Raw genomic sequence first — 14179 nt, 5'->3', positions numbered from 1 at the left:
TCCTGCTGTGCCTAAATATGTGTGGGCTCTTAAAATTATATACTTAAATGAGTTTTTTTCTATTTCTTTATCCTTTCCAGCAAAATGGCATTATTTAACATAGACATTCCATAAAGAAAGGAACCTAATAAACCATGATAATGTTTCATTAAGATAAACATGGTTTTTGTCATTTCTAAAAATAGAAATGAAATGAAAAGCCATGGAAAGTGAGGCTTAATTAGGCCCTAGAATGGAGTCTTTCGGAATACACACAATATAAATTCAGAGGTTTTACAAAAGTCAACTCTGAAGTCTCCCCTATTTTAGACATACTATAATTATGCAGGTTACCCTAGACTTGTTGTCTTTGGTATGTTTTCATTTAATTACTCAGTAAACTAAGTTCTGTTCTCATAATGTGTTTTATTTTACTCTTAGCTTCTTCCAGACCAGCTGGTCTTACTTCTGGAGTCTCTACTAGAGGAGAAGACATTATGTCCCAGAATTCTTCGGAGCCTAGAGAAAACGTACCACCTCCGGGAGCAGGATGCAGAGGTAATTCATTAACAGCCCCAATGAGATATTAAACAGTGTCTGAGCTATTGGTTAGGAATGTTGGCGTTCCATTAGAACCCTGAGCTATTTGAGCTACTTTTTTCCATTAGCAAAAGCTGTGACTGTTTGCTTTATTTATGAAGAAGGACAAGAAATGTCTGCCTTGCTTTAATCTGTTTTCTGGTTGTACTTGCCTGTGTGCAGTATTAACCTCCTTCATGTTACCTAGACACTATGGCATTCCACTTAATGACAGTTTCACTAATTTTGGGCTTTTTGAGGTCCCTAACTATTTTCCTATCTTAAATTATGAACATTCACATGCATATCCTCAGGGGATAATAAGCAGGCAGAGACAGAAATAGGAGGATGTCTGTTAACATGGGTACACATCATATCCTGTAATGGTTTTGAATTATAAAGGTAGGGCGGGATGTGTGTAATCTTGCAGGTTGGCAAAAGTGAGATGCTGTTACACATTAATGAATCTTGGACGGAATTTGTTAGAACTTGTTGTTTGAATTTAGTTAGGACAGGAAGGGGACCATATGTAAAGGAAATGAAAGCTAAAGCTATCAAAGCCATGTTTGAAAAGTAAGACTGGACATTTGTAGGAAAACAAAATTATTTTATCCCTACAGTTCTTCTTTGTTTAGTGTATCATATGTATAGGAAGGGGGAATGAGAATACAGTGTAAGCATTTGTGATAGTTTAATGCATTTCAGTGAATGTTGCAGTTGTTTAATAATTGTAGGAGGAAAATGAAGACGGTTAAAAGGGAAATCTTATGTGAAACAGATTTAAGATAGACTTCCCTGCAGCTATTAGAAAAATGTGGTTATTAAGTACTATGCCATTTCAAAAGATTTAAATTTCCTAGATGAGTGACTAAATCTTCAGAAATTAACTGAGTTTGAATTGCATCTAATTAAAAACTGCTCTAAATACTGTAGAAAGTCATTGTGTCCTGTTTATCAAATTATAATTGGAATTGTATGATAATAATTAAAATAGATATTTAGAAAACTGGCTCATTACCTTTAGATTAAAACAGTGAGGTGGACATTGTAGTTCCTCTCAAAACCCCTCTACGTTCAAATATTAATGGAAAACTCCAGGGTGCAAGGATACAGCTTTTCCCCAATAAGGACAGACCAACATCTTAACTGTTGCTATTTATTTCAGCTTTTTTTATTTTGTTTATATGAGTTTCCAAATGCCAGACTGTTATTTTTAATTAATGTTCAAACAAACATTTCTATTTATAGCAGTAGGCTATATTTTAATCATAGCTGAATACCAGTGAAATGTCAGGATTCTATAATGGGCAGTGGACAAATTAAGGAGGTAGGATCAAAGCTGTCACTGTAGAGTTGCCATTTGATGCCAGCGATTTGTGAGATGGCAGGTCTGGTTTTCCTTGCCTTTCTCTAAGGATGTAAAATGGATCCTGGTCTTCTCATAATTGTTAGCCTAAGTGGATTCATTTTTCATAAACTTTAAAATTTTGAAAAGGTACCACCAAGTTTTCAAATCCCCCAAGTAAAATCGGGATGGATGTCCAAAGTCATGGCACTAACCTCCAACTTTTATTTTTCAAGGTGAAACTCAGGCCTGAGCAGACCTTTAACAAGTACATAACAAGAGTATGTTACCATTATAGCTTTCATCAGGCATCGGTTCATAGCCACCTAGTTCCCTTTTAAGGGAATGTTCATGCAGACATAATCACATACCTGAGCAAGAGATTTTTACTTGTTTCAGAGTGAATGCTAAACTGAGATTTCCCTGAAATGTCTTGTAGAACTGGAAGAATAATAGGATTTTAGCCAACCTAAAACTTTGTTGGTTAACGTAGTCTTTTGGAATCTGTTGGCATTCAGTTGTGTTGTCCCTACCCTCTGTATAAAAGTGTTAACATTTTATTGGACAAAAGCCTGAGCCTATTTGTCATTTGGTAAAAAGGGCAATAGAACTATGACTTTATTTCATATGTACTACCAAGGTTTCCTGATGATTGATGCTTTCTTTCCAGTAGATATCCATGTTCCCTGCGGACAAAAAAAACAGTTCTTTTTACCTTCCTTGTGGGTAGTAGAAGATAAGTAGAGGAGGATGAGGGTGTGCTCCAATTGAAGGGGGATTTCAAAATGACTCTGGAAGTCTTTCACTAGTAACACTATGGTGTTCTTCCTTTAGGCTATTGCACAGGACAGATCAGGCTATCAGGCTAAGGCATTAAAATGAAACTGGGGAACAGAAAAACACCCCCACCCCCTACACACCTTTCCCATTCCTGAACTCTAGTGTAGGGAGGGAACTTGCATGGGGGCGGTATACACACCCCTAATTCCTCCCTAGCCATCCATGGCTGTTGATTAACTTCAGAATTTACAAAAAAACTTTGATTGCCATTTCTTTTCAATTTCATTTCTCTGTTGTAGAAAGCATTTTTAGAAGCTGAAAGATTCCTTTGATAACTTGTGAAAAGTTTGTCATTATCGTCATTACCGTGTATACAAGTTTCATCTGGGGCTCGCTATCTCAGTACAGCCCCTGCCAGCTCAGTACCATTTCAACAACCTGTTACTGGGATAACAATCTACAAGGTGATATGCCTTTCTGAGTCTAGAATTACCACCTTCTGAATTAATGTTGAATAATTTCCCAGTTCTCTAAGATGTCCAATTAGTGGATATGAAATCACCTCAAATTGTCAAGGTGACCACTGTGATAAGAATGAATAGTCCACGCAGAAAGGGAGTAACTCTTGTAGCTGTCCTTTGGGCCTCACTGATTCAATGCCGTTTCTCAAAATCGCAGCTCCTTATAACCCTTTCAGTGGACTTCTGTCTTTGGATCTGGGGCTTTATTCTCAACTGCCCTGATTGCTGAACTCCAACTCAGAACATCTGGAGCTTCTGGCCTTTGAGTTGCCTTGCCTTCCAGGGATTCAAGAGATCCACTGTACTTTCCCCATTCTTCAGCTGTGGGTACCAGAGCTAGATTTCTGGGAGCTGCTCTTTTGATTTCCTTCCATGCCTTTCCTATCACTGCCGCTGCCTCTGGCCCAGTAGACTTCCAACACCATAGGGCCTAGTGGTCACGAACACAGCAGTCACACAGGCAGTTACTGTAGCATCTCTTAATAGACCAATAACAAGTTGATAGTCTAGGCTTAGATGCTAACCTAAGAACAGTGAATAAGGTAACTAACCCATCCCCGAAGTAAGAAGCAGAAATGGAACTGAGTACTGGTCCTCCAAGCTGTGTCTGCTAAGCCACTCCGTGACAGCACTGCAGAGGGCAGCTGGGTGGCGCCGTGGATCGAGTGCCGAGCCTGTTGTCAAGAAGACTCATTTCCTTGAGTTCAAAGTTAGCCTCAGATACTTACTTACTAGCTGTGTGACCCTGGACAAGTCATGTAAAAGCCCTGTTTGCCTCAGTTTCCTCATCCATAAAATGATCTGGAGAAGGAAATGGCAAACTACTCTAGTATGTCTGCCAAGAAAACCCCAAATGAGGGCACGAAGAGTCAGACACAAGAAAGATTCCATACTATATAAACTCAGTTCTGTATTTTGCATTTTGTTTCAGTTTTCCCTTTTGATCCTTAACAAAGACCCTATTAAAACAAACAAACAAAAAAAAAAACCAGACCCTTGTTGCAAACTAAGGGAAGAAGAGGTAAGTAGATCATAGGGCCCTTAGAGGCTAAGAGTCGTGCCAAGAGTAGCAGTGGGCATTACAGCTCACTATAGCTGAAGACAGATGTGGAACAGCCTGTGAGAGAGGTGGAAACTCGGCGACACTTACAAGTCCTTTTCCTTTCTTGGATGCTTATTCCCTCTCAACATCTATTTCCCTGGGTGTTTTGATGTCTGTATCATAGAAGTGGTCTTTTTTGTGTTGTTATTCTTGTTTGGGAGGGGGAATGGACCCGGAATGGGGTGGTTTAGGTTTTTTGTGATGTTTGTAATAAGTAGGAGAACTTTGTCAATAAGCTTTACTGCCTTTTTTTTTTTTCCATTTTGTCCAATAGCAGGATATAACATCTGTTGCTCAGGAGTTTTGAGTACATAATTATGGCTCTCTCCTAGAATCATCATCATAATGACATTATTATTATAGCATTGACTTGTCAAGTATTTACTGGCCATTAGCTGGTTGAATACTGTCCCAGCCCAACTCAATCATTCATTCCATCTGGAATGTGCAAACCCTTACCCTCCATGTTTTTTTGAGTGAACTGTGCTAGGGTCAACTTTGCTGTCTTTCAGTATTGACTTTTGGGTAGAGTGATACTGTATTCCATATTAGAGAGATAGAATGAAAGCAAATCCAACAAGATATGGTAATTCAAACATCCCAGGCCATTTCATATATTACTAGATAACACCTACTTTCCACACACAGAAAGTGAGTTTAGGGGTAGAACGTTACTTAGATACCTATTTTTAGTTAATATAGCTTAATGAACTACTAGGGGAAAAAAAACTGCTTTTACTTAATGAATCAAAGAGTACTGTGATCATATTGTTGTCCACCTTGACCAAACAGAACAGCAAGGCAGTAGGAAAAAAAAATCCTTTATAGTAATAACCTCAATACTGGAGTTTTTCAACAAATGGCCACAGGTGGGCATAATTAAGGTCTAAGAACTATTGCACATCTATTCCTTGGACCAAGAGAGTATTTTTCAAGATCCTCTTTTACCAAAATAAAAATTCTTTCCCTCTTATAAACTGTGAAAATAGTTAGCTGAGTCTTGAACTTACATGAAGTTAAGTACCACATTCCTTATTGAGACCTAATAATAGTCTTAATTTTTAGTCCAAGATTCCCACATCTGGCTAAGTACCTCCAGGTGGGCACTGATAACTTGTTGACCAAGCGTCAGGAGGTATCAGTCTCTTACCATTAAGTCCTTGAAATTTGGAATTCTAAAACCCATTTATCTACCTTAGAATGTGTGATGGGGATTAGCTTGACAGTTTTGTATAGGAAATGCATTAATAAAGTGTTTTTATATTAAAAGCAGAATAGTTACCGTGATCCAGAAAAAGGAATTTTTTAGAGAGAAGTTTATTAGTTGCTAAAGTTAGTTACTGTCAGATAGTGTTCCTCCTTCTCCAAAACTGCAAATGTTTTGGTTGAGAGGTCCTAGTTTCAGGGATGTTTTGGAAATGAGAGAAATGTCTACATCAGATTACTCTGCCTTACCCAGTATGACCTTTGTGATGCCTTCTCTTCTCTCTTCGACACCTTACCGTGCTGTCCTACTTTGAGAACTGATCTTCCTCACTGCAGGATAAGGAAATTTAAATCTTACCACTCTCTCGAAGTGAAGTAAAGCAGCTTGAAATCAGAACCAAGCCCCATAACTTGGTATTGGCAGCAGCAACAGTCTGGCCTATGTTCAGTTCCTGTGGTCACTGTAGACTTGTCTGGTCCCAGAAACAAGCTGACAAGAGAAGTACTAAGCTCTGGCCATTGGTATTACTAATTTTTTAATATGGCATTTCCATATTTGGAATACTGTTTCTCTTAGTTACAAAGAAATATGTTTACATTTCTTTGTCTTAAGAATCGCTAAAGTAGGCATGTGTAAATTTATTTAAAAAAAACAAACTACTTTAGTCCACAAATGACTGAACATTTGTGCCTTAATCATTTATTGAAGGAACCAGGGTGGTCACTTTCCTGGGATAGTTTTTTGCATTTAATAAATTTCTAGTACAGAAAAATTTCATTAATTTGGATTCCATTTATTTGGAATAATTCACAGTTTTAAAAATAGGCTGAAATGTAATTTGGTAACATGTATATAGAGAAAAAGATTCCTAAGCAAATTAAAAATATAAAGAGCTGGAATTGTTCACCCTATTTCACAGAATCATAGAACTTTGGTGTTAGATAGAACCTCAGAAGCCAAGTAGTCCAAACCATACCTGAACAAGAATAAAAGAGAACAATGTTTTTAAAGCACTTTAGAAACAAATAATTTATATATAATTAGCTATAAATATCAGATTACACTTTCATATCTGATGGAAAGAGTAGTGGGCTAGAAGCTGGGAAACCTGTGTTCTGGTTACAGTATAGCCACAACCTAATTACAAGGCAAATCAACCAATCTCATTCTTCTTATCTATAAAATAGGAGAGCTGTATTATATGATCTCCGGTATCCCTTTCAGCTCTAAAATTCTAGGATTCTGATCACATTTGTTTGTTAGACTATCTCAGGACTTCGAATTAGCAACATCCTAAATATTTTATCAATTCAGTTTATTACTCTATGTACTTGAAAACAATAAAATTATAATAGAAACAATTTTTTTTCTTTAGTCCTAAAAAAGTCAACTACTAATGGAGCCTTTTTTTCCCTGGGGTTCTTACATCTAACTTCTTTTGAGGAACAGTCTAAGTCAGGCACTCGGTAGTGAGCCTGTTGGCAGCCAGTTCACAGACAACCCCGTCCCTGCTTATTAAGTCTCTGACACTTGGTTACAGAGCCATAGGCGTGGAACCAGAAAGTTGGTTGGCCACCTTGTAGGACTTATGATAGACAAACCTGAGTCTTTCAGGGGCTCTTTCCAAGGTAAAAGAGAGAGAAGGATGTAACCTTGGAAGATAGGAAAACAAAAATCTTTTACATAGCTTCCACATGCTTTACAGGAAAAGGGATTGTAGGCTATAGTGGTAGCAGGTAAATCCAAGAGAACACATTAGCAAATAAGGAAAAGGCTGTTTTACTACTAAAAAGTACATTTTACCCATGTCTAATCCCATCAGTAGTATTGGCCTAATTTTTGTCCACGTAAAGATGTTTTCGTGCTTACAAGTTCAAAAATTCAACCTTGTGGGTCCTTCCAAAGAGTAGTCTGAATTTTGAGGTATGTCAGTTTCTTAGTGGACTTAACTCTGGCCCAAGAGTCCATAAAAACTGCATCCCAAGCCCTTCTGTGTCAGTAGGAACCTCTCTGGCTCATGGTTTATTGGAAGGAAAATTCCAAACCAGTCAAAATTAGTCTATCTAAAAACCAGAGACCATATGCATAGTGTCTCAAGGCAGGGGATACTTTATATTAGCTTTTTTCAAATTTAATTTAGGCTATGATTTCAATTATGGTCCTAGTGACAAGCTTTTTTAAAAAACAAATTGTAATACTATTTATAAGCATTTATATCCTCTCTATCCTTTTAACCACTAATAGTATTTTAGAATTTTTGAACTGCCCTGCACGTAGATGAAATCATATAATTCTGGACCCATTCCTTTACGTTTAGTATTTCTTTCTCATTGTGGGAGGCTTGGTGATGCAAAATATACACTGAAGTAGATTTATGTCATGGATCACCACATTTTGCTCAGTCTCGGTCTTCCATTTCTTTCCCTCCCCACCTTGAATCCTCAATTACTTTTTAGTAGTTTTCTTTCTGCAAAATAAGCAAAATATAATCCCCACTAGAGTTTTCTTTTAGGAAAACTTGAAAAGAAAGAAAATAATTAAATGTACTTCTTTCTGCCAGTGAGATCATCACCATAAACATTAATGTCAAGAGACAATCTCATTCTCTTCCTCCTCTATGCTCTCCCCTCCTCCCTCCTCTCCCTGTGTATGGATATGAGTATGGATATGGATATGGTAGTATCTGCCTATCATCTCTGCTACCAAGGAAGTAGAGGCTAATGGATTGCTTGAGGTTTGGAGTTGTGAGCGCAGGAGGGCTAAAACCTATCAGGTGTCTACCCCAAGTCCTGTACAAATATAGTGAACCCCTGGCACCATGTTGCCTAAGCAAGAGCATACTGGCCCAGGTCAGAAGTTAAGCAAGTCAAAGCTTCTGTAAAGCCAGTCAGCAGTGGGATCAGGCCTATGAATGGTTATTGCACTTCCAACCCGAACTGGGTAAGGAGACCTAGTCCTTTACTTTTTTTAAGCATTGTACTGAACTTCAAGTAAATAGAAAGCTTTTCACCTTTTGACACTTTATACAGAATCTAGATACTGTCATGACCAGTTTTCAGCAGTGGCTTAATTGCATATGGTTTAACCCATGAAACCATGGCCATGAAGCACCTTGGATTATCCACAGAGAAACATTTGCATTCTTGAAAATTGTTCAACATAGCCTTAAAAATATGTGGAGTTGTGGCTGCAGTCAGCTCTGTGCCAGCAATTTTTAATAAACCACAAAGTAGCTACAAATGTACTGATAGTTCAACTACTGGAACTAAAGGAGAATATCTTTTTGTTCCCCATTTCCCTCATGACCGTGGAAACATGTTGTTATGCTTTGTTATTGAACAGATTTAGCAATTTGTCACCCAGCATTTACCCCTTGGAGGAACATAGTTCCCTAGATGGTATATTATAAAGTTTCACCTGGAAAGGGAGGCCTTGGGAAGGGTCAAAACTGTGCAACCAGCCATTGAATAGAGGAAGCAATTAGTAATTTCTTTTTGGGATAAAAATGAGATGTCGCAACTTGGTAACATGATACCTCCTGAAAGAGGCTGGTGCCCTTTGCTTCTTCCACATGGGGCATTGCAGATATTCATCCTTGTGCCAGTTTGCTACAAGTATCTTTCTAAGGCCTGCCTAGGTACAAAGAGTTTTATTTGTTCAGTCTTGACTGGACTAAAATCAGATTACAGATGTCAGAGCACTGGTGTGCTTAAAGTTAGGTTGTTGCAAATGGTTACGTAGGAATAGGGACTAGACTAGATTCCATTGGTGTAGGTTACTGCCAGGTGAGGAGACTTCCTCTTCCAGTACTGGTTGGCACCTTCTTTGTGATTTATAGTCTCACAGATTTGGCTGCAGAACTGAGAATTTTAGCAATTTGCTCAGGGCCACTTAGCCAGTGTGTTCCGGAGGTGAGACTTGAACCCAGGTCCTCCTGGTTTCAGGGGCGGCTCTCTATCCACTAATCCATACTGCCCCTCACAGACATCTTTCCCAACTAGTCAGAGAAAAATCTTTATAAATCTGACTCTTAGTCTGCCTCCAGTAAATATCATAACTTAATGTTAAAGGTTAAGGTAAGTTTAAAATGAGAAAACTACACTTCTCTCTCTCTTTTTTTGTATATTTTGATCTTTCAGAGCTTTGGAACAGAAAAGAGTAGATTGGAGAGGGGAAGGAAGAGATTACTCTAATCTCGTTCATTTTCCTCAGGAATGTCTTCTTTTTAAAAAATGTGTCTTGACTTATTGGGAGGAAGTAAGTCTCCCCTGCTAATAAGAGTAGCTCACATTTTTGTTTGTGGGTTATATATTTAAAGTTAAAAAAGCAGGTAGTACAAGGGTTATCCCCATTTTAGAGATGAAGACATTGAGATTAAGCTTCAATCCAGTGTCCAGTGGCAGATTACTTTCCAGGTGTTCTAAGCCTCATGTGCTGTTCTCTATGATGTCTTTCCCCTTCTGCCTTTGGTTCTGTTTTGTTGTGCAGCATTTAATGGATGCTTGGAGAACCTTTTTTATAGTATCACTTTTTCTTTTCTGGTTTTTTTTATCATAAAAGACCTTCATTAAATGGACCAGGGGAAGCACACAGGGATATATAATCTCACGTTTCTGGCGGAGTGACTGGTTTTAAACTCATAGATCATGGGCTTTCTGCTTCTCCCCACCTCGCCCTGACCCAGCACGTCCCCATCAGCTCCTTTGGTAGTACTTTGAGATGATGGACGAAATCCCAAACTTGGAGTCAGGCTTTGGGTTTGAGTCCTGATGAAATTCCTTACTAGTTTAGCCATGGGCAAGTCTGAGCTTTTCTGAGTTTGTTTCCTCTTCTGTAAAATGGGAGGAACAGTACTTGTGCTACCACTTGAGAGATGTGAGGAAAATACTCAGCTTACCTCTCACAGTGCCATATAAACATGAGTTCTACTTATTTGAAACAAAAACTTAGCCAGTGGCATCGATCTCTCTCTTCCCGTCTCCCCCAAATTCATAGCCTTTACTATGGAAAAAGTAAAAATAAATTATATAAATTCTTTTTAACAAACTCACTTTGCTTAGAACCTGGGCTTTGGGTTTAGCAAAATGTGTAGAATATTTCCTCCGCTAGGCACAGACATCATGTATGGTTGTAACATTCTCAAGTTGCTCTGGCCTTCCTCACCCCAAAGGTCAAGTTGTGGTTTCATCTCCTTTCCTTGACCCTTTCCTGCCCTCTGGTGGAGGTATTAAAAAGGAGATAAAAGACAAAGAGAGAAAGGGAAAATGAAGCTAAATTGGACTGTAGTTGGCGCCAGAATATTTACAACTTAGTTATACAGGGAAAACAGTATTTTAAATTTATTTATTGGTTTCTAGCTAAAGGTTGAACTGAAGAGTGTTATAGTATTCCAATACTATAGGTTGTACACCATTTCTAGCTCTTGGTTTTAATTGGTTATAATTAATACCTGAATGTATTTCACGGATTCCTGAAAATATTATGGGAAATGTTATCTTTTTGTCAAGTGTTACTGCTGTTGCTTTTTCCTGACCCACCTCATGTAGTTTCCTAGGAAGTGTTGGAGGGGAATGGGAAGGTGTTGCTCTAAAAGTCACACTGATGAGTGCTCCTTAATTACTTAAGGATTTTCAAGAAACTAACCCACTCTCATTTTCAACCTAATAATACTTGAAAATTTTATTGGGAGGAATGAGTTGGGATTTTATTTGTGCTTATGTGAATCTCAGTCTATTCTGTTACTTTTTATAAGAAATTTCACCATTTAAGGATTGCAGAAGAGATGCATGTTCATGTTCAGAAAAAAAGTTTTGTTTCTTTTTTAAGTGGTCACTCATTTGTTTCAAAATAGCATACTAAACTACAAATCAAGTTTAAGGTCTATCTTTAATGCTTCTTGGTAGACTGCCTAATATGGTCACAATCATAAAATTACAGAGTTGTAAGGGACTTGAGAATCCATTTAGTACAACCCATACCCAAACAAGAATCCCCTCCATTTCCTACTGGACACGTGGCCATCCAGCTTAGCTTAGAAATCTGTAGTGAGGGAAAGTCCCTTACCTTTTCACATAGCCTTTTCTATTTTTGAAAAAGTCTAATTTTAAGAAATGATTTTCTCCATCAAGCGTCAATCAGATGTTCTTGCCTCTTTGAGCCATTGTTCCCAGCTCTGCCCTTGGGGACCAAACAGACACCTCTAATTACATTTCCCTTTGGTGGCCCTTCAGATATTTGAAGTTAGCTCCTAATGGGTCGCCCTGCCCCCATTCTCTCCCTCAGTCTAAAACTGATATGCCTGAAGCACTGACCCTTTCACTCTACTTAAGAAACCCAGAGACTCAGGATGATAGGGATCATAGATTTAGAGCTGTGTAAGGGACTTTAAAATTGTCAAGTTTAACCCCCTTCATTTTATAAACAAGGAAACGAAGGCCACTGAAGTTAAGTAATGCGCCCGAGGTCACACAAGGAGTAAAGAGTAGATTCTCTAGTCTACGAATCTGTGTTCTCCAACTCCAGAGCCACTCACTGCCCTTTGGATGACATGATGCCCTGTCTTGTCCTTCAGATAAAATACAAACACTTCTTTCTCTTTGTCATTTAAAGCCTTTCACCATCTGGCTCCATGCTACCTTTCCTGGATCACTTAATCTTATTTTGATTTATACCATTGATGCTACACTCAGACCATCCAGCTTCTTTCCCGTACATGACATTTCATGTCTCTTCTCTGTAACTTTGCATGGGCTTTCTCTCATGCCTGATAAGCTTCCTCTTTACTACTGCCTTGGTAGGATCCCAATCTTCTTTCAAGACTCAGCCAGGTTAAGAGCCATTCCATATATAAGGACTATTCTGATTCTCCCAGTGACAAGTCCTTTCCCACTGGAAGTACTTTGTATATGTTTATCTTCTTTCGTGTTGTTTCCCAGAATAAAATGTGGACTTCTTGAAGGCTAGGACTGTTGTCTATTTAGTCACTGTGTCCTCAGTTCTAGCACAGCCCATAGTAGCAAGCACTTAATAAATGCTTTTTGAATGAATGAGTGATTCATGTTCCCCCAGTCATCTTTCTTCAGGCCAGACATCAGTTACATCAGTCAATCTTCACCATTAAAGACCTTCATCGTCCTGGTTGTTCTTTAGTTTATCAATGTCCTTCCTAAAATCTGATGCCCAGACTAACCAAAATCCATATTCTGGGTATTGACCTACTCAGGCAAAGCATAGTGGTACTATCATATCTCTAGTCCTCAACAATATGCATCTCTTTGTTTAACCTGAGATCACATTATTTTTTGTTGTTGTTGATCACCTTGCCACACTATTGATGATGCATTGAGCTGGCATCCAAATAAAACACCCAAGTCTTTATCAGGTGAATTTCTGTTTAGTCATACCTCCTGTCAAGATTCTTGTTTAGCCCACTTCTTTATCTTGTCGACAAGAAGAGCATGAAAGATCATCACATGCTTTGCTAATATCTAGGCTAAGTACAGATGAAGAATTCCCTGATTTACCATTCTAGTAACCCTGTCAAAAAAGGAAATGAAGTTATTCTGACATGATCTGTTCTTGATAAAACCATGGATGGCTCTTGGTCATCACTGCTTCCCTTTCTAGTTGTTAGCTCACCATCTCTTTAATGATACATTAAAATTATGCAAGGAATTGTGGTCATGCCCATTGCTATATAAAGATCTGATAAAACACTATTTTTTCTAACCTTTTTTGGAAAATCATGATAAAGTTTGCCCCTTTCCATCCCCATGGAGTCTCTTCCATTCTCCAAGATCTTGGCTCAGTAAATGGCAGCCATCAGTTGCTGAGATGTGATTATTAGAGCCTGGTGACTTCAATTCATAAAGGACAGCTAGGTGTTTCCCTATTTTTTCCTACTTATCTTGGTTCTCAACTCCCTCTTAACCGTTTTTGTTATGTCCTTTCAGGTACAAAGTTTGTATTTATTAGCAAAGAAGAGTGAAGCAAAAAGAGTTGAGCCTAGTTCTGCGTTCTCTCAGTCATTGGTTCTCATCATCTTCTCCATACCCAGTAATGGTGCTGTCTTTCTTTGATTCCCTTCTTTTCCCCAATCTATATTCCTTTTTGTGGTTAACAGCTGCCAAAGTCTGTCTTAGAAGAGACAATCTAACAAAAAAACAATCCTACATAGCTGAATTTGAAAGAGATAGCTCACTTTGGTTAACAAAAATTTCTTCGTGTATTCTAAGTATCCGTTTGTTCCAAAGTTGTTTTCTGCCTTTTAGGCCTTTGTTTTATATAATGTTTTGTCATGTCATGGCACACTGGGATTTGGAGGGTTACGTTAAAGGACTGAAAATACCACTAAGAATGGGAACTAAAAATAGACTAGTTATTTTCTCAGACCATACAAAAGAGCCAAAGATCATTGGCACTTATTTCCACTTTTGTGGTCTGGCCCATGAAAGTTTGAGGTAGTTTGTAGATCCCAGATTATTTTCTGGGCAAAAGTGTTTTTCTTCCATTTCAGTGTCTGGGCTGCTTGCTACCTGAGGGCAGTGAAGGGAAGAAAAATGTCTTGCTATAAAAACCTTGGCCTTGGTTTTATAAAAACATCTATAAAGCTCCACCATCTGTGTGTGTGTGTGTGTGTGTGTGTGTGTGTGTGTGTGTGTGTGTGT

General features: G+C 38.3%; 1 protein-coding gene across 3 annotated transcripts in view; it reads left to right on the top strand.

Annotated features, from left to right (window-relative positions):
* The window catches only part of AOPEP (aminopeptidase O (putative)), a 568440-nt gene that overhangs the window by 525376 nt on the left and 28885 nt on the right, over window positions 1-14179 (top strand). For all 3 annotated transcript variants that reach the window (XM_027874398.1, XM_027874399.1, XM_027874401.1), the window contains one exon: window positions 421-537. In XM_027874398.1, coding sequence (XP_027730199.1) covers window positions 421-537 — 117 coding nt within the window. The remainder of the gene's footprint in view (window positions 1-420; window positions 538-14179) is intronic.

This window comes from Vombatus ursinus, unplaced genomic scaffold (assembly GCF_900497805.2).
Source record: "Vombatus ursinus unplaced genomic scaffold, bare-nosed wombat genome assembly UNPS02014807.1, whole genome shotgun sequence".
NCBI lineage: Eukaryota > Metazoa > Chordata > Mammalia > Diprotodontia > Vombatidae > Vombatus > Vombatus ursinus.
The sequence above is the reverse complement of the archived record's forward strand: the minus strand, read 5'-3'. Positions and strand labels throughout refer to the sequence as shown.